The sequence below is a fragment of the Apodemus sylvaticus genome, chromosome 16 (genome assembly GCF_947179515.1).
Source record: "Apodemus sylvaticus chromosome 16, mApoSyl1.1, whole genome shotgun sequence".
Taxonomy (NCBI): domain Eukaryota; kingdom Metazoa; phylum Chordata; class Mammalia; order Rodentia; family Muridae; genus Apodemus; species Apodemus sylvaticus.
Genome location: NC_067487.1, coordinates 32,899,217 through 32,923,011, shown reverse-complemented (window position 1 = coordinate 32,923,011; position 23,795 = coordinate 32,899,217). Strand labels below are relative to the sequence as shown.

Sequence of the window (23,795 nt, the reverse complement as noted above, 5' to 3'; positions counted from 1 at the left end):
TTGTTTTTTTTTTTTTTTAGGAAAATGGATAATATTTACAAAATATTTGTTTTATTTCATTTGTAGTCAACACTTTTCCTAAAAACTGTTAAATTTACATACATAAACACACACAAACACACGTGTATACATACATAAACAAACATGCACGCATACACAATCTCTTACCAGTCTCATATATTTTGATGTCTTCAAAATCTTGCCCTAATCTCCACAGATTTTTTTTTACTTTACAAACCAACAATACTTATTTTTTGTTGTTGTTGTTTTTGTTTTGTTTTTGTTTTTTTATTCGATATATTTTTTATTTACACACTTGAGTTTTAAGACACTAAACATGCTCTGTTTCTTCTTAGTGATAGCTTCTTTTGGCATGTTTTTATTTACTCTTTGAAATTTTCATATAATATATTTTGATCACATTCCCTTTTCCATATCCTCCCAACCAATCTATCTATCTTATCTATCTATCTATCTGTCTGTCTATCTATCTATCTACCTATCCATTCTTCTCTTCTCTTCCCTCTCTCTCTCTTTTTCTTTCTCTCTCTCTCTCTCTCTCTCTCTCTCTCTCTCTCTCTCTCTCTCTCTCTCTCCTAAAATAAAAAAACAAGTCCAGTCTTCCTTGACCAACTCCTCTTGGGCAGGGACCTGTTTTCTTGCCTTTACCTTATAGCACTATTTAAAGCTCATCTAAGCAGCTCAACTCTCTGGAACATGAATGAGAACCAGAAAGAAAACCAAACAGACATTTGGATAAAATAGATGTAATGAAAGCCATTCATCTATAAGACAGGTGGAAAATTCCAATGTTCCTTCCTCACAACTTCTTGTCATCATTTAAATTGCTTCAACATTCTAAATTTTAATTTTCAGGTTAGCTTTCCAACTTTATAGATCAAAAGTACCAATGGATTGAAATGGGTCTATTTAGGTCTACTAGAAGAGAGTTAGTAGCAAAAACAGCTATTAACTATTAAATTAAATTTTTTAGGGTGCAAAAACAATGAATGAAAGGCAGGGAAAAGAAGAAAAGAAGACTAAAATGAAATTAGCTAGGCAGTGAGGCTCCTCGAGTCCTAGGTATTTGATTTAAGCAAAACATTTTTGGTCTGTATTTATTCTCTGTATAGCATCCTGCAACCATGCCATCTCACTCGTCAGTCTGAGTTTGTAACTTAGTGGTAGATTGCTCACCTCAAATTCCTGATGCTCTAGGTTCAATCCCTGATACTACAAAGGAAGGAAAAAATGGTAAAGCAACCAGTCATTGTTCACAAGTGATATCAGTGCTCTAATGAGGAACCATAGAAGTAAATAATTTTTACATTTGTATTCAAGCCATTAAATAGTTTTTTAACTGGGAACATGCTTTAGATAGTTAGATGCATAGCTACCCCATGATGTGTCTTCACTGAAAAATAAACATTTTTAAAATCATTTTATTTCATTTGAAGAATGTGCACTTGAAATTTTGTTTGTTGCTAAGAGCCTGCACATTCTTTCAATGTCCAATAACTATTTTTCTTATGTATTTTGGCTAATAGCCAGATGCCCTGCAGCCAAATCTCATTATACGTTTTAATACATCTATGGAATTAATGCACACAAAATGGTACTGGAGGAATCCACAAGGCCTTGGAGCTCAGCCTCAGTCAACTAAAGTGCATCTTGTGATAGGAAGAAAGAATTCCTTTGTTCAAGGGTACATGTTATCACTCCCCTCTCCACCCCTGTGGATCTGAGACTGTGAGAAAAGGGTGAAAATATTACATCCTTTATGGTTTTCTATAAGTGAGTCAGTTTGAGTTTGTAACTTAGTGGTAGATTGCTCACCTCAAATTCCTGATGCTCTAAGTTCAATCCCTGATACTACAAAGGAAGGAAAAAATGGTAAAGCAACCAGTCATTCAGCAAGTGTTACTACACCTGTGTGTGCAAAGTGACAAGGTGGATGGTATAGAAGCCAAATGAAATGACTTCAATAATAGTGTTCCAAGGTGGCACTGAATTAGCAAACCAGGCATCAAAAGGTTTACTTACTCATATCTACTACTTAATTAAACACTGTAGTTACCATTCAAAGTAAGCAGTAATAGCCAGCCATCTCCAGATTAGTCATAGATTTGCCAGGCTAAGTAAACCAAGCACTTTTTATACTCTGTCTCTAGCTACAAAACTAGATTTTAACAAGTAGCTAGATTGTTACTTCTCAACCCTGTAAAGTTCAGTAGGTTCTAAGTAGAATTGTAGAGCTTGCCTTATGTTGAATGATCTCTTGGGACCACAAAATACTGCAGGCCAGGAGAAAGAAAGGAATGTACAGGCAAGGATGGGGGGAGCAGGATGCATATACGGAAAAAGCTTTAAAGGTCAAGACTAGACCCAAAAAAATGTACCATTTCTCCCCATTCCTGACGCCACAGCTCAATCATCTGATCCCATGAAACCACGAGAGGAGCAATGAGAAGAACATAGGCTTTAGACAGGAAGGAAGAATAGACCCAAACTGTGACGGGTACAGGATTCTTTTCTTTCTCCTGTGAGGGACTCTCAATATCCTGACTGAAGTGGTAAAGAAAAGTATGGCTTAGAAAGAAGAGATCATTTTGACATATTCTTGGGAAGAGTTTCTTGTTGGCCTTATCAGCTTTCTTAGATGTGGATACAACTCATTCTCAATGCTCTAAAGATGTTCCCATCAGCCACCTGGCCATTTTCCCATTGATGCTCAAAAGAGGTCATGGGTTACTCAAGGCCACACAGTGACTGTGAGAAGGGAGAAAAACTGGACCTCCCTCACACTCCTCATGCTTACAGATGAAACTGGACCATTTTCTCTCAAATCTTTGGTTTCCTTTCAGTGCATTTTGGAGTTTTTGGATTCATAAACTCCAAAAATCTCAAACAGGCAGCCAGAGAGGCAGTAAACCGATAATTAATCTTTTTTATTTTCACTTGAAATTTTCCATTTACTTCCAAGCTTGTTTCAAGAAATCAAGAAACATACAGAAATAGATGAGCTTGTTACCAAGAGTCATTTATTTGTGTGTGAATGTTTTTAATGAAATATAAAGTTCTTTTGTGTTTAATTAAACAGCATGTACACACACACACACACACACACACATACACACACACCCCCCACACACACATCTGTAAAATAGAATCTTCTTTTAACAATCTGGCAAAACATATGTCTCCTCCTACTACAGTGGCCTCTTGGTAGTAAAACAAACTGCAGTGAGATTTCTGTGACTTGAAGCAATGTTCATTGTTTACTCTCTTTACAAGAGGCAGCAGGCTGACTCTGGTGCTTCTGGGATTGTCTGGGTTATTCTGGGCTCTGGAGAACATCTTTTGCCTTCTTGTTTTGGGACCCAATCTGAGGATGTATTATCTGATACTCTACTATAGCTCCATAACTTAGAAAAGAAAACCTCAGCCACATCCTGTGACTGTTGATGGATGGATGGATGGATGGATGGATGGATGGATGGATGGATGGATGGATGGATACAGCCAAAGTATCACCCATTCTCCACCACCTTTCAAATGAATGAGTCTGAAATTATTGGATTTCTGTGTGTTCCCTTGCCAACATAATGCCTCAGTATGTCTTATAATGATAGATACTTCCCCATGACTGGGAATAAGAAAATATTTGGGGACAATAATTCAATCAGCCTGTCCCACTACCATCTGACCTGCATTAAAGTCTTCAATATGGCATTTCTCAGAGAAAGCCAGCCCCTCTTCTTTCTTCACATCTCCCTTTCCCTCTGTTTCCTCTAACTGGAGCTCTCAAGATTCAGCTCCAATGATAATCACAGAATTACAGGTTTGAAATGCCCCTTCCTGGGCCCCACATCCAGAGACATATTACATTAAAAGATAGAGTGTACAGAACAGTCTCTAAAGACAATGCTCAGGGAATATCCACTACTATAGAAGGACTACCATTGACCTCCCATAACACTGAGCATTAGAGCCACCTTTGGGGAGTTGGTTTGAGCAGGGAGATTCTTCTCAAAAAGAGGCAAGACAGCCTTGGCGTATTCAGAGTCTGTGGTACCAAGGTCATCTTACCTTTTCCCTGCTCTCATACCAGGTGCATTTTGTATGTCTAGGGTGGGGCTCCTTAAAGGTGGTATCATTGGTCTTCTGTGGATACCTACAGTGGAAAGCCTATGATAAATAATATGAATCTGGAGCTCAACTACTAAGATCTTTACCTACTAGTTATGTGATTTTGGGCAGTTCATGAAACATGTCTGGGCTGCAGCAATCCTCATCTGCAAGATGAGAAGAATAATAAACTCTATACTTCACAACTGTCATATGAGTTAATCAAATTAACAAAGCAGTACCTGATACGCAGTGTGTCCAACACAAGGCTCTCACGTTTTATCACCATGGCTGTGACAAACCTGGAGGTTCATGAGATAAGGTCTTTGACATGTACACCCCTTAACTTTTTGAACATCAGTGTCTTCAACTTGGACAGGAAAATGATAGGATTGTCATAGTAATAAGAATGACAAAAACTGCTGCTTTGATTCTTTAAAGATATGTTGTAAGAATAAAATATTGATAATGTGAGAGTGCTTTACATCCTGTAGCCTACTGAGCATTTTGCCTTCAATGTTAAGTCAGAGTCTAAAGACTAGATTCAGTCTTTCTGTGGTGCTGCCTGCTCCATGTAATGGTGATCAATCAGAAACCTCTCTCAGCCTCAGTTTCCTCTTCTATCAGTGGGATCTTGTAATAGAGGCTCTATGTGTTAAGCAGCATGCCTGTTAATGGTCATTAACCCTGGGTATATATTTTAATAATCTAAAGAACTTTGTTGTTGTGGTGGTGGTGGTTGTTCATGTATCTCAGTGGACCCAATTCAAAACAAGTTAGTATACATTATGCATCAGTTCCAGGAAGATAGGATTCTAGTGGCCTCTAATTAATAAAGATACTGAGGAAGGCTTATAAAGCACAAAGATTACAAGTTCAAGGCTTGCCTTGGACATGGGGTGAGTTCAAAACCAACACAGTCAACTTGGCAAGACTATCTCAAAAATAGTTGGGGAGTAGAGTGGTGCTATACCTAGTGATAAAGGTCTTTCCTAGTAAATGTGAAGCCCTAGATTTAAATTTTACTGCAGGAGGAAGAGAGAGAGAAAGGAAGAAGGGAATGGAAGGGGGAGAGGGAGAGGGAGAGGGAGGGGAGGAAGAGAAGAAAGAAGAGAAAGATAAAAAAGAAGAGGAAGGAGGAGGACTCACCTATAGTATGGTCGGGTTCAGACTCAACCCCACTCTTGTATAGTGTGTGTATGCATAACCGATACACATCTTCCCACATGCTTTAAATCATCCCCAGTATTTATAATACCTAGTATAAAATAAATGGTACATTCAGTTATCATACTATCCTATTTAGGAAATGACAAAAAGTCACATTCAGTAACAAAGCAAATGCTTTCCGAATGCTTTCAGTCTGGGGCTGATGAAGCTACCAATGCAGAAGCTGTGAATGCAGAACACCCAACCATCTTCAGAATGTCAGGGTACACAGTATAGGAGTGAGAGCTCTCCCACACTGGTAGCAGGAATCGTGGCTTGAAAGCCACTGCAGCCTGCGGAATGGCTTGGTGAGCTAGCTGTAAAACATTCTATCCAAAACATGTTGCTTTTGCACTGTGATTTATCGATGGATGATCTCATGAGTGAGTGGTTCCTCTGGACCTCAGGCCAACGTGGATTTTCCAACATCTGCCCAAATTCTGCCCTTTCCAGAGAGAATTAACACTTACCAAGTTCCTATTCTTTCCTTTAAGCCAAAGAAGCTGAATAAAAACAAAGCCCTGCAGTGAAAAGATGTGGCAGGGACTCTAAGTTGAGTGAGTTATTGTAAAGGGAGTTGGGTAGTGTGATGCCTCCAGCTATGGGTAAGCATCTACGTCTTAAAGTAACCCTGGTGCAGCAGTGAATACAGCACTGAACTGTAATTTGCCATAGCTAACTTTGAAGCTAGAACTTCCTGTGAAACTACCCTTATGCAGGACCAACCTGCGCCGGCTCCCATTAGGACTACACTGTGTCTGCTAATTAACTCTGCATCTATCTGCATGCACAGCACATGGATGTACACAGCACATGGATGTGCACAGCACATTGATGGACACAGCACCGCACCTTCTTGGGAACCTCTTGGGTTTTTGAGACAGGAAGAGAAATGGGTATGTGGAGTCTAAAGTGAAGTGTCTCCATAGCTATTGCTAGTAGCTTTCACACAACCATAACGATCTTGCTAAACCACTGAGCCATCGTCCAAATGGCATCTGACTTGGGTTGGTACACAGGGAGACAGATCTGCTGGGAAATTTAATTGAGGATAAATTACCACCCTGTGGTGTAAGCATCTTTGTGCTAGATTCATTTTAATAAAAACAAATGCAGAGCACTTATTCCTAGCTGGGGTTATTGCTCTGAAAACCAGTGTACAACAATCTTAATCTTCAGCATGGTGTGAAACAGTTAATCCCTTCTGTTCTTCTCTTCACCCTGGGAAGATTATGTCTTTTGTTTTCCAAATTAAATGCTAGCATTCTGTATTGGAAAGAAAAGCCAGACTCCTGAGAATCAAGGGGCATTCGTGAGGTTCTTACCTAGTGTTTTCAGCCTCTGGCCATTTAGTCCTGGAGGCAGTTGAAGTGATCCAGCAAGCAGAGGAACAAAGAGGAAGCCCCTAACAGTGCATAATGCTGAATGGATTAATTTATTTAAACTTAGTTTGCATAATATGGAAGTGTTCTTACATTTGGGAGACAAGAACGACGTTAGAAATGGATTTAGGTTAGTGGGAAGGATGTATGTATGGCTGGCAGCACACTGATTGCTTATGGTAAAGAACCAATGTTGGTGAGCTTTATGTATACAGGGCTTTCTATGATGAGGGTCTTGAGTGCTGGGGGAGGGAGAGTCTGTTTTCTTCAGGGACATGGGCCCTGATAAGTTTCCTGTACTCTGCCCCATTGTCTTACAACCTTAAATGTGCTGGCATCGCTAGGTGGACTCAATGAGGTTTATTTTTTTAAAAAAAAAAAAGCACATGAAGTTTGAAAAAAATAATAGTGTTAGAGAGGGTTAGTTATAAATTGGTGGGGAGGAAAGGGGAGCCTCTTTAATCAAAATGTATTATACACATATACGAAATTCCCAAAACAACTCTTAAAGTTTCTCAAAACCCAAAAATAACCCCAACATCTAACAGCCAAATAATGAGGAAATTATAGTATCTCATTCAGCAAAATAGAAATGAAAGAAAATAAAAATAAATTATGTGAAGCTGCATACAACAGCCAGAATGCATCATACAATAATGTAAAATGACAGAAGCCGGACACCCACACTCCTAAAATGCTTATTATGTGATCCTATTGTAGAAAGTCGGCAAGACAAGTTTTGTGTTAGAAGTCAGGGAAGTACTGTTGGGCATGGGTAGAGATCAGGAGGAGGCACCAGCTGGATTTCTGGGCTACTTTTTGTGTTTTTTTGCAACTTAGATGCAAATGTAGAGCTATTCACTTGATAACTTATTGTAAAATACTTAAGACTGACTCTTCTTAAAGTAAGTCTTCAATTGGCTTTGTCCATCAAGGACAAGGCTTGTAAGAGCTAAAAAATAGATCCTTAGAGGTTCTCTCTAGCCTGTTGGGACCAGTTCTAGGGTTAAGGAGACTGAGTCAAATAGAAAGACCACAGTGACAGAAAAAGCAGGATGGAGCAGAAAACTGTAGGGATCTCCTAGTACCAAAGGATGGAAACAAATCCCACATCATGGGAGAGTAAAGGCTTCCCTTATGCTTTTATAATTGACAATCTCTGGGGCAGGTGGGCCAAAGCATGCAGAGACGTCTAAGCAAAAAGAAAGGACAAGAGGCTAAAATCAGGCAGTGATCTGGTAAAAGTTCAGATCTGTCCTATTTACCACTTGAAGATCATACTGCCTCCTCTTGTTTGGGATGCCTTCCACAATGTAGGTGGGAGGAATAACCTAGGCCATGGGACCCTGCCTGGTTTTCCATCTAGGGAGGAGTCATTCTATACTGGTCCCAAAAGAATGAGCTGCCAGACCACAGATTGCAACCTCAGCTGTTGGCCTCAATGGCAGAGGGTTGGTTAAATGGGGAACAGTACTAAAGAGGGGCTTCTGGAAGGAGTGGGTCTAAATAGGACCACTGATGCAGAAAACATCCCTAGGGGAAAATGGTTAGGAATTTTCTTGGCATTTGTGCCACAGCAGGATGGGCATGGGAGGAGTCTGAATAAGGTGGCATGATAATGAGAGATTCTGAGGATTCAGAAGTGAAGAAGGTCATGGACAAAGCAGATGAAAGTTAGGCACTCACAGTAAACCTGCTCAGAGATACAGACTTTTCACTTTTCAACCACTATCACACATAGAGAGATGGGGATGTGTGAACCCTAAGATGACCTTGGGCTGAGTATGCAAGGCTCAGGTTTTGCTGACTGGACTCCAAATATTTGAAGCACTTGTGCTACAGCATCATGCAAAGTTGTGGGCCCTCCCAACCCCAACTGATGTGGAGAGTAAAGAGGGCCTTGCTAGCTTCGACCTGGATCTGCATACAATGAAGAATGGATTCAGGAAGATGAAAACCAAATCTATCCCCAGCCTTGTGTCTGATTACCATAAAATCTTGCCTGTGGGCCAGCAGGAGGTGTGATTAATGCTAGGACAAACGCAGTCTGTGGCCAGAGTTAACATTTAGCCTAGCCCCACTAACTGTGAACAGTTGCCATTTTGTTTTTCTCTAAAAGTTTGCTTACCACACCATGGTTACCTTGACAGTATAAGATGAAGATTGAGTTGGGAAGTCACTGTCAAAAACACATTAGGAGTGTGTCTAATTCCTTGGCACAGACAGCTTAGGGCATTAGAAAGTGAGTGGGTGTGACCAGATTCCAGCATTTGTCAAAGAAAGTTATCTAATGAGAGCACAGAGTGGTTTTTTAAAAGGTGAAACTTTAATTAGAAGGGTTTTTGATCCTACACCAGGAGAAGAAGAAATACAAACAAATAACTAAATCCACTCCTGCTTCTGCTTACCTGGATTCCTATCTGTGTATTTCATTTGCAAAACAGGCAGAGCCCTGTCTGGCAGAAGTCTCCTGATTTCACCCACAAAGGGTGATTTATAGCACAGTGATCTCAGATGTTTGTTTTATGTGATGCCCGAAGGAGGAGGGAAGTTTCAATACAGAGATATTTTAGAACACCTTTAGTCAGGGAGCAGAATCCCACTTCCAAGAGTTTAAAGAATGTTCAAGATGAAGAATTCTTCCCAGGTTATACACAAATAAGAAGCTTAGACACATCAACAACATTGGACACCCTTAAGGACAAGTAGAGGCAAAACTGGGAAAACCTCTATCCACTCTAGCTCTCCTGCTCCCGGTTACCCACGTCTTGGTGTATTTCTCTCCATGAGTCAATTGCTCTTACCTTATGTATCACCCTATAGAAGGGGACACTATCACAGATATCACACAAATCATGATTTCTCCTTAAATCTCTGTACACTCAGTTTCTGTACCTGTTAAGCTGGGCTGGCAGAAACCAGTATCTTCTTGTGAGGTCATGAAAAGGACAAAATGAAGTTCAGGCGACTGAAGAACTCATACCAGTGCCTGCTATGATAAGTTCATTATTTAAAACCCATCAGAAGGCGCTGACCACCCGGTTGAGAGAGGATGGCCCCCAGAGGTTAAAAGCAGTGGGTTAGGTTGAGAATGTGCTACTTAGATGGGGATTTGCCAGGGATCCAGGAAGGGCAAGCAAAAGGGCTCCAGCACTTTGCTGAGCCCATTAACAGATTTGGATCCAGTTCTCAACCAGAATCTCCAGTATAAGGGCACTGCTTATATTAGCCTAGAAACTTGGAATACCCAAGTCATAATCCAAACATCAAATGATGTCCAAGAAGAACGGAGGAGTGGCCCCTGGTTCTGGAAAGGCTCGGTGCAGCAGTATAGGGCAATACCAGAACAGGGAAGTGGGAAGGGGTGGAAAGGGGAACAGCGGAAGGGAAGAGGGTTTATGGGACTTTCAGGGAGTGGGGAGCCAGGAAAGGGTAAATCATTTGAAATGTAAATAAAAAATAAATCAAATAAAAAATAAAATAAAATAAAAATAAGGTCACCGCTTGTTGGCATCGATGTATCCCTACTTCCAGAGCCATAAAAATGTCTGTTTTTCTGAGTGATTCCACACGCAGTAGTGTCAGGGCTTACACACCTTCAAAAAGTTGTCCCTTGAGTGGTAAGTGTCTGACAGACAGAGCACGTTCCCTGGTTGGGAGGAATGGATGGATTCTGGTCCTTTACGGGCTCATCCGGCACCTCTTCATGTGGCCTATGATGGGTAACTTTGCCTCCTAGATATTCTTCCCTTGATTTAAAAATAAATTTAAAAGAAAATGAAAACCATGTGTTTCTGGAAATTTACATGTAGTTCATCAAATCTATTGTTTTTTGGGCAGTGTCTGAAGTCTAATAAGACTAATGAGTGTTTTTTTTTTAAGTCTTTAAAATTCTTCTTTTTTTTAAAGAAGGAACTTGAGAGGCTTTGAAAACCGTTCCAAAGAGTAAAAAAATAATAATATTAATAAATTGCTCAAAACTCTCAAGCCCTGCAGGTTCAAAATTGACTTAATACCCTAAACCCAAGAGGTTTGAATTATTACTGGAGTTCATTGTCTCCTGCTATGGTGCTTTGCAGAAGGGAGAAAGAAGCCACTCGGAGGGTCACTAAAAATCATTATGAGGTTTGCTTCATAGCCACGGCCATATCCCTGGAGACTTCCTGAACTTTCTCAGCCTGAACTTAGACAGGAACCTCCAGCCTGACCCTCCCACTCTCAATCTGCCAGTATTGATAAATTGACCTGGTTTATGCTCCGGATACTGGAGCCAGAGCCCTCTGTGAATAGTTCTCCTATAGGAAACACAATCTATATTACATAAATAGGTGATGTCCTATTAGAAAGCTAAACAATGGTGTGGAAAGATGAATGCAGAAAAATAAAATAAAATAAAAAGCCAACAGCCTGAATGGTCGGTCTTCCTGGACAGACTTCCCCTGAACTCTCTACACTGTTGTCTGACGACCTCTTGTGGTGAAATCTTTGCCAGCAAGTGTGAATCAGGGCTTCTTAGGCAAGCCATCCCATGTTACATTTTCCTACATTCGCTTCCCGCTGTTTTGTCGCTCACATTAAGCAAGGAGCAAGAAGAACCAGTTGCAAGCACCCAGAATAAAGTGGTACATGTGCCAGAGCGGCTGTCATTTGACAAATGTTACCTGGTGGTTTCTCTTCCAGGGAGCCTCTGATATCTATTGCCTGTAGCAAGAAGAAGGGGCCAGCCTGAAGAAAACCATGCCATCTGCACTTGCTTTCCTGCTACTTGTTCTCAGCGTCAGCCTCCTCAATGGTAAGAGGCTCTCTTCTTACTCTCCTTGCCTGGAATGTTTGTCAGGGGGTGGAGAGGCTGTCTCTGTCTGTTGCAGTGCTGCTGTGGGAAAGGAAAGCCGTCCGTGTCATGTGCTACTTCTAAATTATTTGCCACATTTCTGCGTTAAAATTAATGCAAAATCTTCTCATGCCCTCCCTCTTCCATTCCCATTCTGAGGGGACTGAGGGGGCACTGGAGATGCAGCTGCCATCCAGGTTCTTACGTTTTCCAGCTGTGTGACTTGAACCACTTGTATGTCTCTCCATGGTTTTAATTTCTCCAAGGGAGGATAGTTCTATTTCTGCAGAGTTCAGATGAATTAATGTATTTGAAAATACCTTTGGGCAACCATAAAATAACATAAAGGATTGCGATTACAAGGTGGGAAAGAAGTGTAGCCACTTCCGGAGTGGGTGCTCCTCAGAGAAATGAAATTCAGTGTTAAATTAAAAAGGTGTGTGATTGCCTACAGGGGCTTCCACATCTACTTGTATGTCTCTCTGGGGATGTGTACTTCTGAATGTACCAATATACATACCAGCTGTTTATAGTACTGGGCTGTAAATGCTTCTGTGTGAATATGAATGTATGGGTGTATGTGGATACCAGTATGTGGATACACAGTAACCTCTGTGTATATTATGTATATTGTGTACATATGTATATATTGGTTTGTGTGTATGTGTGTGTGTATGTGTGCGTGCACCAATGTATATTGCTATCATTATGCCTTTGAGCTATTTCTCTCTGGATATGTTTATATGAATATATGCATTATCTATGTATATGGAATCGGTATAGGAAAGTCTCTGCATTTCTTGGACTTGTATAATATCCTTTATATTGCACTGAGATAGTCCATAAACCTTGCTTTATCTAGGGACATGAAAGTAACATTTGACTAGTTGTCATTTCATATCCTTACGTTTTCCTCTTGATGGTTGTTTGACTTGCTTGGTTTTTCAAGACAGGATTTCTCTGGCTAGCCCTAGCTATCCTGAAACTCACTCTGTAGACAAGGCTGGCCTCAAACTCAGAAACCCACTTGGCTCTGACTCCTAAAAATGAAGAGTTTTTTTTTGAATAGTTCTCTCTACATCATATTCTCCTCACCCATGTCAGAAACAAACAAGTGAAAGAAACCTTGTATTTTTGCAATGACTCCCAAATGCACTATCCTGAAAAAAAAAAATCCTCCCTGGAGGATGAACAGTGCTCCAAATATTGGTAGATCCACACGAGGCTCACACAGATTCCTTTCAGCAATTCTGAGCCATTGTAACTCTCTGCTGGCCAGCCTTCTTTCCATGGCCCTATTTGGTACACCATGCTAGATCGTCAGTTAAGTTCTTCTTTCTTAATAGATGTCATACAGACCTCTTTTCCAATTCATGGTCCGTTTGCCATGATCCTCCTGACCTGCGCTGCTGGATGGGTGGGCAGCTAAAAGATTGAATAAATGTGGGAGAAGATATAGAAGACCCCTGAACTGCTAACACCAAGGCTACCACTCCTGGGCATATACCCAGAGGATTCCCTGACATGCAATAAGGATACATGCTCCACTATGTTCATAGCAGCCTTATTTATAATAGCCAGAAGCTGGAAAGAACCCAGATGTCTCTCAATGGAGGAATGGATACAGAAAATGTGGTATATATACACAATGGAATACTATTCAGCAATTAAAAGCAATGAATTCATGAAATTCTTAGGCAAATGGTTGGAACTGGAAAATATCATCCTAAGTGAGGTAACTCATTCACAAAAGAACACACATGGAATGCAGTCACTGATAAGTAGATATTAGCCCAAAAGCTCTGAATACCCAAGACACAACTCACATATGAAATCATTCCCAAGAAGAAGGAAGGAGAGGGCTCTGGTCCTGGAAAGGCTTGATGCAGCATTGTAGGGAGTTGCCAGGACAAAGAAGTGGGAAGGGGTTGAGTGGGGAATTGGCGGAGGGAAGAGGGCTTATGGGACTTATGGGGAGGGGGAACCGGAAAAGGGAAAATCATTTGGAATGTAAACAAAGAATATAGAAAATAATAATAAAAAAAGAAAGGAAAGAAAGGAAGGAAGGAAGAAAGAAAGAAAGAAAGAAAGAAAGAAAGAAAGAAAGAAAGAAAGAAAGAAAGAAAGAAAGAAAGAAAGAAAGAAAGAAAGAAAGAAGAGAAAAAGAAAATAAGATATACCATCAGTGATAATTGTCTTTGACAGGCCAATAGCATCATGACAAAATCCCAACATTATTCTGTTCTTTTCAACATAACAGCCAAGCATAAGAAGTGGAGACCAGCTTGCCAAGAGTTCTGGAGATTGAGCAAGTGAGAAATCGCATCCTGTTTGCCACCTCACCTCCTGCCTGCCTTCTTACTTCTAGCTTGACAGTGGGAACAGGTCCCACCTGATGATGATAGCTCCCCACTCAGAGTGGAACAACCCTCTGTCTTACCTCTTACCATACCACTTCATAAAAATCTGCAGAACTACAAGGAAGGTTTGGGTCACCTACTCATAAAAAAGAAAAAGAAAAACAAAAAGAAAAACAAAAAGGAAAAGGAAAAGAAAAAGAAAAAGAAAAGAAAAAAAGAAAAGAAAAGAAAAGAAAAGGGTTCAGGGCCTAAATACAAAAGGAGATTAAGACTGAGATTCCGTAAACAGCAAAAGGAAGAAATACAAGATAGTAAACTGGACCATTAGTCTGTAGAGTGTTCAGCTACAGGTAGCGCGTCTGCATTATACCCACACACAGAGGCTCAGGGGCCATTTTAGGAGAGTGGATGGAAAGACTGAGAGCCAGAGGTCTGGGAAAACTAGAATGAAATATCGTATTTGGGACACATGGCAGCACCACGATACTCATAATTTTACAGTGACACGCACAAGATCAAGGCAGTTAACAGTCCATCACAGAGATGGGAGGGGCTGCTGAATCCCCACCTCTAAGTGAAGCACTATTGACAGCTGGCAGCTTCAAAGAACTAAGAATAAATTGTCCTTAAGTGCATATGCCTGGTATGTCAACCAGAATCTAATGGGAAGCTTGATATCCATATGTATATAAGGAGAACAAATCATACTTTGTATATATGTGTCTGTGTGTATGTGTGTGTGTGTGAGAGAGAGAGAGAGACAGAGACAGAAACAGAGATGGTAGGGATAAGGGCTAGATCTGGGAAGAGTCAGGGAGAGAAGTAGGGGTGAATGAGTTCAAAATATATCATATCCATGTGTAGAAGTTTCAAAGAATTAATAAATACATATTTTTGAAAACAAGATCATTAGACTAAGGCTGTAAAGAATCAAGGTAAAGGAGAAAGCAAGAAGGGAGAAGATGAGGGAGGGAGGAAGGGAGGAAGGGAGGAAGGAAGAGAGAGAGGGAGGGAGGGAAGAAGGGAGGAAAGGAAGGAGGGAAGAAGGGAGGGAGGGAAGGAAGAAGGGAAGAGTAGCCCAGGGACAACCAGCTAAGAGGCCATATGTGATGCAAATGAAGACAGAGGAAAAGTTGGTGCTGCATGAATGCCAGAGAAGTACAGATTCCTGGGCAGAAAGGAGAGAGCATGCCAGAAGGCAGGTCGCTGACAGTGTATGCATAGGCCGCTAGTCACTGGGGAAGAAAGAATGTTTTAGCTGGTAACCCTAATGCCTACTAGATTCTGCCGGGAGAGGGGTTATAGAGTCTCCATACATGTCCATCCCTCTTCCCTCAGTCTCACCTTCACTGGAATGTGTGTTACTGATCTCTGCAAAAAGTTGTTACTAACTCCATCTCAAAATGAAAATGTATAGCACCACCAAAAATCACCTAAGTGTCCTGTGGGCACAGCCACAGCACAGAGGAGTATAGTTGGCTACTGGTGCTATGGCCTTTCTGAACAATGCACTAAGACTTCGTCACTGTCCAGGGTGCCAATAATCTGCCTCTGTGGCTAGGAGCACAGTCACGCAGTTGAGTGGACTTCAATATTAACTCTAATGGCTGACTATGTTTTTGTTTTAGGACAGTCACCACCTGGAAAACCTGAGATCCACAAATGCCGTTCCCCTGACAAGGAAACATTCACCTGCTGGTGGAATCCAGGGTCAGATGGAGGGCTGCCTACCAATTATTCACTGACTTACAGCAAAGAAGGGTAAAATGGTTCTTTCCTTAGAGTCAAACCCAAGCATAGCGCTCACACTCTCCCAGGCCCAACTTAGGTTGGTTCTGAGTTAGAAACACCGGGCTTTCCTGGATTTACACCAACAAGGTGCGTCCCACCAGGAAAGGAATTTAAGGTCTCTGCCCATCTTGCTCAGTAAAGGTTTTTACAGAACAATCTTCAAATGCACATTGACCAGTAGCATTATAATATTAACCAAGTTTCCAATTGTCTGACACAAGCTTAGATTGTAGACCAAGCCACCATTTCCTAAGTGTTGGCTAATCATCCATAAACCCATAAACTGGGCAGTGTAGCCACTCATCCATGAACCACACGCCAATGGTAGCTTTTTTTCTTTGTTAATACACTACTTTTGTAACATAACTGAATTATATAAACTGTGTTGTGATCCTTGGCGGCTGTGGTACATTAGGTTTTCAAATGTGTTTCATGCCCAAGAAAATAAATAACCTTTAAGGGAAAGAACTCGAGGACTATTTTTAAGCAAATGGCTAGTCTATAAGATACAATCTCAGCCGGTCATGGGAGCACACATTTGTTAACCCAGCATTCTAGAAGCTGAGACAGGAAGATCACAAGTTCAAAGACAACCTGAACTACATAGAAACCCCTATTCCAAGCCCAACAAAAGAACGAAATTCAAGATCTCCTGGAAGGCATATTTAAATGTAACACTGCCATGGGGGCAAAAGAAGATCATCTCAAGATGATAATTTTGATAAAAATCACAGTGAGCACCTCCTAGAAATCTTAAGTGAGCTATAGAAATGTTAATTTAGCAAAAAGTGCACCTCTATCTTGGATCTAAATATAAAATATGTATTACTGATGGAAACAGGTGTGCCACTTTCCAAGATCTGCTTGTACACAAAGCTGTCCACCCATCTGGGATCCAAAGATAAATGGCACAAATTCTTAACGAGCCCAGAACTGGAGCAGCCTCTAACCCCTGTGTGGTGTGACTGGCGTTGAGACTGTTACAATATGAGCATCTTGACAAGTCACATGGGCTAAATATCCCCTTCATACCCGCCTCACTCTGTTGCTCACTTGACACCATCTAAGATACATTGGCATCAGTGTGCCTTCTCCCCCTGAATCCTCTTTATAAAATGCACCTCAGCATGTTTGTGTGACCACTACTGCATTACAGATAACCCCCATAATGTGTATATGTGCAAATGAAGGTCCCAACTGCCCAAGGCTGCCCAAGGGCAATATGATCAGTATGAGTGTGCCCTGGCCACTGGTAACTCCGGGACGACAAATAACAAGGTGCATAGAAGCACCCGCAGAGAAAGGGTTAGTGAACTGCAGAGCACTGGGGTGTTAAACTAACTTTTCCACCCCTAATTCCAACACACTCCTTTCCCTCACACCCCGCTGATATGAGTAGAGCACAGAGCCACAGGAAAGTTTTCTGCTTTCATACTTATTCTTTGAATGTCTTATCCTCATGACCCCGTACAACTAATCTATTAAGAACAAAAATGAGACCTCTATTTTCTTATTCACTCTTTATGTATTACTCATTGCAGAGAGAAAACCACCTATGAATGTCCAGACTACAAAACCAGTGGCCCCAACTCCTGTTTCTTTAGCAAGCAGTACACTTCCATATGGAAAATATACGTCATCACAGTAAATGCCACGAACCAAATGGGAAGCAGTACCTCGGATCCACTTTATGTGGATGTGACTTACATTGGTAAGGGAAGGGGAAGTGGGTGGGGAATTTGTTACTCTTATGTAGTTATCAAAAGTCAAACTTCATCTGGGTCTTCCTGGCTTATAGGTGAATTCGAGATAAGAAAGGTGAGAGAACTCACAGCATCTTTATTGAGAGAGCATTTCACAGCAACAGCGTTTACTCTTCGCAGAGAGATTAATACTTGAGATCTTCATGTTCTCATATTTTCTCTCAACACTTACCCTCATGTCTTATACCCAGTGTGAGTGTTCCGTGTGCCTTTTATTAACTTCCCTCTGCCCTCTCTACCAGCCAGCTCAAGTTTCTTGTCTTGTTTGGTAAGAGTGTGCTGTAGGTAAAACCCAGAGCTGGTCATGAAGGCAAGCTCTCCCACAAAGCTACAGGAACAGCTCCAAATGTCTTTTCTTTCTCCCCTTAGAAGATAGGGAGGCTCTCTGGAAATGAAGGTCTTTTAAAAAGATCTTCTGATTCTGTATGCACGGGAATCATCCCAAATGCATTGACTTAAACTCAGCTCTCAACAATATTATATCTACTTCATTATTAATTTGAGATATTATTATTATACAAAGTCAGATGAGGGTGATTGGGATATGGCTTAATGACAGGGCGCTGCCTAATATGAATTTTAAAAAAAAACCTGGGATTAAGATCAAGTATCCCCAAAATATAATAATAATAATAATAATAATAATAATAATAATAAAACAGTGACAATAGGAAGCAAGTATTAACTGGCTTAACGTTAATGTTACTTATATAATGTTGGGGAAAGTATTCATAAAGCCAAGCAGTCCATCTGAGAGATGTCTCTTTGCACAATCAGCACTATGCATCAGGGCATTTGAATACAGCTGCAATGGCTTTTATGGTTTAGCACAAACAATAAATAAACTCCTAGGAAAATAGATAGGATAAGGAAAATGAGGTTTATTATTTGCCTTAGATCATAATTTAGGAAGAAGTTAATAAGATTTGAAATTACTCAAGTCTTCCTAATTTAACTAATAACACACAATAAGAGAGAGCAGGCCGAGGCCTTACAATATACACATATCTCCCTCCCAACTCCATGTCTTCATTTTTGATTGTTTTGGTTTTGGTTTATTCATGTTTAATAATACACTATATCCAATTAGTGCTACCCATATGGGAGTCTTCCAGTGAATCATGGGCAACCTGCAAGTAACTACCTCCCTCACCCCCAAAGAAAAGTGATTTTTTTTTCTTCTCTAGCCTCTACCAACTACCAGTAGCTCTTCAGCTAGGGCTCAGGCCTCAGGAGCCGCTCTCACTCAGTGTTCAAAGCTTTGGCTGATTTGATCTTGTGCAGATCCTTTACCTATAGCCACAGTGGCTGTGAATTTGTGTGTACAACCATCATGCCGTGTCTAAAGGACAGCGTTTTCCAATGCTCCACCCCAGCCTCCAAGTGTTACAGTCTTTCTGCTCCCTTGTCCATGATGTTTCAAGAGCCTTGAGGAGAGGGAGTTGGTACAGATGTTGCATCTACAGCTGGGCACCCACAGCCAAGAATAAAGAACATGTTACTGACCATCAGGAAAGAGAAGGCAAGGCAAGACAGCACCCTAATTATTTCACCCTTAGGAGAACAGTCCCATACTTGGAGGAGTCTGAGATTCGGGGCTTCATAAGTATGCCCTGTGGTTATTTTTTTAATTGTAAAATACGAATAACAAAATCATCACTTTAAAATAATAGTAAACTGTACAGTTCACGAGATTAGTTCATTCTGAAAGTTACATAACCATTAGCTAATTCTAGCTCCCTTCTGAGGGGAAAATAAAGCTATTCTAAATTGTTTCCAAATAAATAAGCCTCTGTGTTTTAAATAACACTCATATTGAATATGTTCCTTAGACTGATGAATGTCCCACTTCTGAACTGGAAATACAGGTTCATGACATTTGGGGAGGGACTTAAATGATGATGCATTATTAGAGCATTATTTTATTTTCTTAATTGAAAAGAGATTCTTCTTGTACACAATACATCCCAACCCCAGTGTCCCTCCCTCCACTCCTCCCTGGTATGCATTCAAGAAATCTTAATGAGGTATATGGCTATAGGATGTTCCTCACCCTCCCAAAAGTCACCCCCACTCCCGAGAAAAGGATGACCAAGTCCACAACCAAAGTCCACACTGGGAGGGGACAGCATTGCTTCTGTGTAAAGAATATACTGCAAAATTTCGTTTAAATCTTCTGCCTTAATATTGCTTTAGTTCTGTTTTTAATTTCTGAAGAAAGAAATTAAAAACAGAAAGAATAGAGTCGAACCATTGTGATCCTCTTTTTGTGTCCTCCAACTTAATATATGAAGGTTTTAGTCTCCCTGGGAGTGGACAGAGCTGTTGAGGTGGCCAGGGCTAGCCTGTGCAACTGACTTGAGACCATTTTAATAAACTGCATACCTTTAAAAAAGAAAGAGATGTTCAACATTTGCTAGTGGGAATTCTGTAAACATTTGATGAATGAGTAAATGAGCCAACAAGCTGTTTTAGGGTTAGTTAGGGAAACACTATCAAAAAATTCAAGTGTTGTGCCTATCTTAACCATTTTACTATCTTCCAAAGTTAATGCTCTTCTCTATAAGTAGTAATGCATATTTTTGAGTGTAGAGCATAGTTGATGAAGGCAAAAATCTGAAAACTTGTTACCTGCGAAATTATAAATATGGATGGGCAGTACACAAAAGGATGTGCAGTTTTCTTCAAGAAGATGCTTGCTCCCAACTGAGGGAAATAAACTATTTTAAATCCCTTTCCAAATAATCTCATATAGCAACTTCAATGTGAAACTCCCTTCTCCCTTCTCCCTTCTCCCTTCTCCCTTCTCCCTTCTCCCTTCTCCCTTCTCCCTTCTCCCTTCTCCCTTCTCCCTTCTCCCTTCTCCCTTCTCCCTTCTCCCTTCTCTGTGTTATTATACAGACATTGCCCCATGGAAAAGAATGTATATATGTATATGAATCTGGTTGATGTTAAATAGAAAATACAGTCAAAACAAAATCTCAGTATTGTTGGTACCATTCAAACCCTATGTTCAAGTACAACATTATTGACTACATATTAAGAGGAAGAAAGTATTTATCATGTCCTCTAGTATCTCATAATACAGCAGGGAAATTTGGCTGATAGAAAATGCAAGTTGTGTTAGGAAACAGACAAGAAGGTCCAAACAGTGAAGGAAACTAAAATTTCTTTTGTATCTACAGTTGAGCCAGAGCCTCCACGGAACCTGACTTTAGAAGTGAAACAGCTTAAAGACAAAAAAACATACCTGTGGGTAAAATGGTCCCCACCCACCATAACTGATGTAAAAACTGGTTGGTTTACAATGGAGTATGAAATTCGAATAAAGTCTGAAGAATCAGAAGAGTGGGAGGTAAGTCAAACAGAAACTTACTAGAGGAATCATGTCCTTTGCCAAGGATAAACCTCTCTCAACAGAACAGATAATTTCTCTAATTAGTTGCCCACCATGTTGGCATCCGTTATAGACATGGCCTTCCTTGGTATGAAAATTTGCCTCCCTTCTAATGAGATGGAAAGCTGTTCATACTCAGAACTCTTCAAAAAGACAGATGCTTGTACTAGACAGGCTCTCAACATGCCTTCCTAAGGATGTATCAAATCCAGATGCCTCTGGAAAAGCATAAACTATGCTGAGGCTGGAGGCAAGAGAATTTCAGTTTAATCTGTACATGGCCAATATATTCTAAAGGAATACTTTGTAATGCTTCAGTATAAAAAGATAAGATCACAATTACAAGCATTATGATATTCTACCCTTAACTATTTCAGCATATGTCTCTTTGGCTACATTTGCAAATGTAGCCAAAATTAGGATCACGCATTTTTTAAAAGGTAATTAAAATCCCTAAATAATAATAATTAGGCTGTGTTTTAATCTTCCCTGTCTTGTTTTTTTTTTTTCAAAATAAAGTATTTGTTAACTGGTTTGTCCAAACCAAAATCTACTCCACGACAGTTTTGATGCAGTGAGGACAGGAAATCACATCAGGATATCACACAACCTTCACTTTTTACTAGTCCTTTATTTAATCACTTAGCTGCTGTCCCTGCTGCAGTGACTTTTGCAACCAGACTTGAGATTTAAGAACTGAGTTAGATTCAAGTTAAATAACATGTAGCTCAACATACTGTATAAGCAATGCATATTAACTTCATACTACCTTCCTTGTTAGCATCAAGAGGCATGAGCCATCTGGTCTACCTCATATAAATGATACTTAATCTAAGTCCTAGATTAGTGAGGTATAAATCTGGTATCTTCATTGCTAAGTATCATTTTATTTATGTACAATTACTTCAACATTCATAAAGACTTGGATTACTTCCATATAGTAGTTTTAGCACTAACAAATAATTCTTTTTTGCTTCAATTACTCAATTACTGTACTGGAATTTGTAAACTAATAATTTTATTATCTCTCATATGTATGAGTTAATTTGTCATCAAGTATCCTGTTGTGTTTGGGGGGGGGGGATTGTTTTGTCTTGTTTTGTTTTAAGACAAGGTTTTTCTGTGCTGCCCTGTCTTTCCTAGACCAGGCTGGCCTCAAGCTCATAGAGATCTGCCTGCCTCACTTATTAAATTTTATGAGAGAATTTTTAAGAGAAAGACAGAAAAGATAGACTAGAGGATAGAATAGAGTGATGCAAATAAGGCATTGTCTAAACAGAGGCATGTAACCTATATCCCTGGTGCCTTTTGTTTTTTGTTTTTTTTTAAAGGCTCTTTCCTCATAGCAAATTGCAGAAATGACTTCTGTTTTCCTTATTCCTCCTTAGATACATTTTACAGGTCATCAAACACAATTTAAGGTTTTTGACTTATATCCAGGACAAAAGTATCTTGTCCAGACACGCTGCAAACCAGACCATGGATACTGGAGTAAATGGAGTCAGGAGAATTCCATTGAAATACCAAATAGTGAGTGTTTGGGCTATACATTTTACCTGTATTTATAAATAGTATAAGCAATAAAACTGCATTAATAGCTACTAATATAGAAATTATGTTGAGCCTTTTCTAGAAAAATAGCTAGAAATGTTATTATCATCTCTTAATCTAACAAAAAGACATTTGAAAGAACTGTATTACTATCTGAATTGAAGTTGGTAAATACCAAGTTTCAGAATAAAGTTGCATGTATAAGCATATAATGTCTTCCAAGGACTCACTGGTCATTCATTATGACATCCCTGTCTGTCTTATGCCTACCAACAATTCATGGATTGTTTTTCAAGTCAAGGGACCTAAGTAGAAAGAAAAAAAATCCTGAGTTCATGAGTTTTGTGTGTTATGTTGGCTGGCTGTTTGTATTTTAATGGTGATGTTATATGTGATCAAAGCTCTCTGGCTGTTTGTCTTTTAGATTTCACCTTGAAAGACACAACTGTGTGGATCATTGTGGCCATTCTCTCTGCTGTCATCTGTTTGATTATGGTCTGGGCAGTGGCTTTGAAGGGCTATAGGTACTACCCTGTCTCTCAGCCCTTCTCTCGGTCATTGTTATTGGGAATAATGACAAAAAGCACTGATACAAAGATGATGGAAACCAGCAAACAGCCTAAGCACCTCATTTATCCATTAGTCCCAGTAATTTTGCTCATACAAAAAAAGTAATCTTTTTTCAGAGATTTTTATAAAAAGTATTAAAATGTGCTTATTTAAATCCAATGCTCTTTCCATCAAATAGGGACTTGGAGCTATAAAATGGTAGAAATCTGGCAAATGCAGCCAACATTGAGAAAACCAAATAGAATAATCCAGTATCTTGAAATCATCATCCAAAATTAACCAGCATAGGATATAGTGTGTGTCTTCACAATTACCTTTAGCATTTACTATTACTTTCACACAGCTACATATTTCAACCTCTCAGAGCCCATGCATCAGGTATTTGGAAATTAGAAAGAAAAAAAAAACTCTTTCAAATATTAACAATGAAAAGATGAATCATTTATCCACTCTCACAAATTATTTTATAGCATGATGACCTGCATCTTTCCACCAGTTCCTGGGCCAAAAATAAAAGGATTTGATACTCATCTGCTAGAGGTAAGTGCCAGAAGCAGAGGATGCAGTGTGACTCACTGCTTGGTGATAATTACGTTCACACATTCACACACAATTCCCATCGATCCAATCTGGCCCTCTTGATCATCCTTTTCCAGTGGTCCCTCCTCAGCAGTATGTATATTAACACAAGGAAGCATTTGGGATGAATGTATTAATCATCATATTCTAAATGTCAGAGAACAAGGAGAGAAACCTAAGAAACACCTGTGCTGCTCCTGAAGACAGAGATGACCATTTTGTTCAAATAAGGAA

The 23,795-nt window shown here is 39.9% G+C and overlaps 1 protein-coding gene across 2 annotated transcripts in view; it reads left to right on the top strand.

The window, feature by feature from the left end:
* Prlr (prolactin receptor) overlaps positions 1 to 23,795 on the top strand; it is a 194,225-nt gene that overhangs the window by 142,850 nt on the left and 27,580 nt on the right. For both annotated transcript variants that reach the window (XM_052159865.1, XM_052159864.1), the window contains exons 3-9: positions 11,400 to 11,511; positions 15,539 to 15,671; positions 17,243 to 17,412; positions 20,650 to 20,819; positions 22,250 to 22,391; positions 22,837 to 22,936; positions 23,453 to 23,522. In XM_052159865.1, the coding sequence (XP_052015825.1) occupies positions 11,457 to 11,511; positions 15,539 to 15,671; positions 17,243 to 17,412; positions 20,650 to 20,819; positions 22,250 to 22,391; positions 22,837 to 22,936; positions 23,453 to 23,522 (840 nt within the window). In that variant the 5' untranslated portion in view covers positions 11,400 to 11,456. The remainder of the gene's footprint in view (positions 1 to 11,399; positions 11,512 to 15,538; positions 15,672 to 17,242; positions 17,413 to 20,649; positions 20,820 to 22,249; positions 22,392 to 22,836; positions 22,937 to 23,452; positions 23,523 to 23,795) is intronic.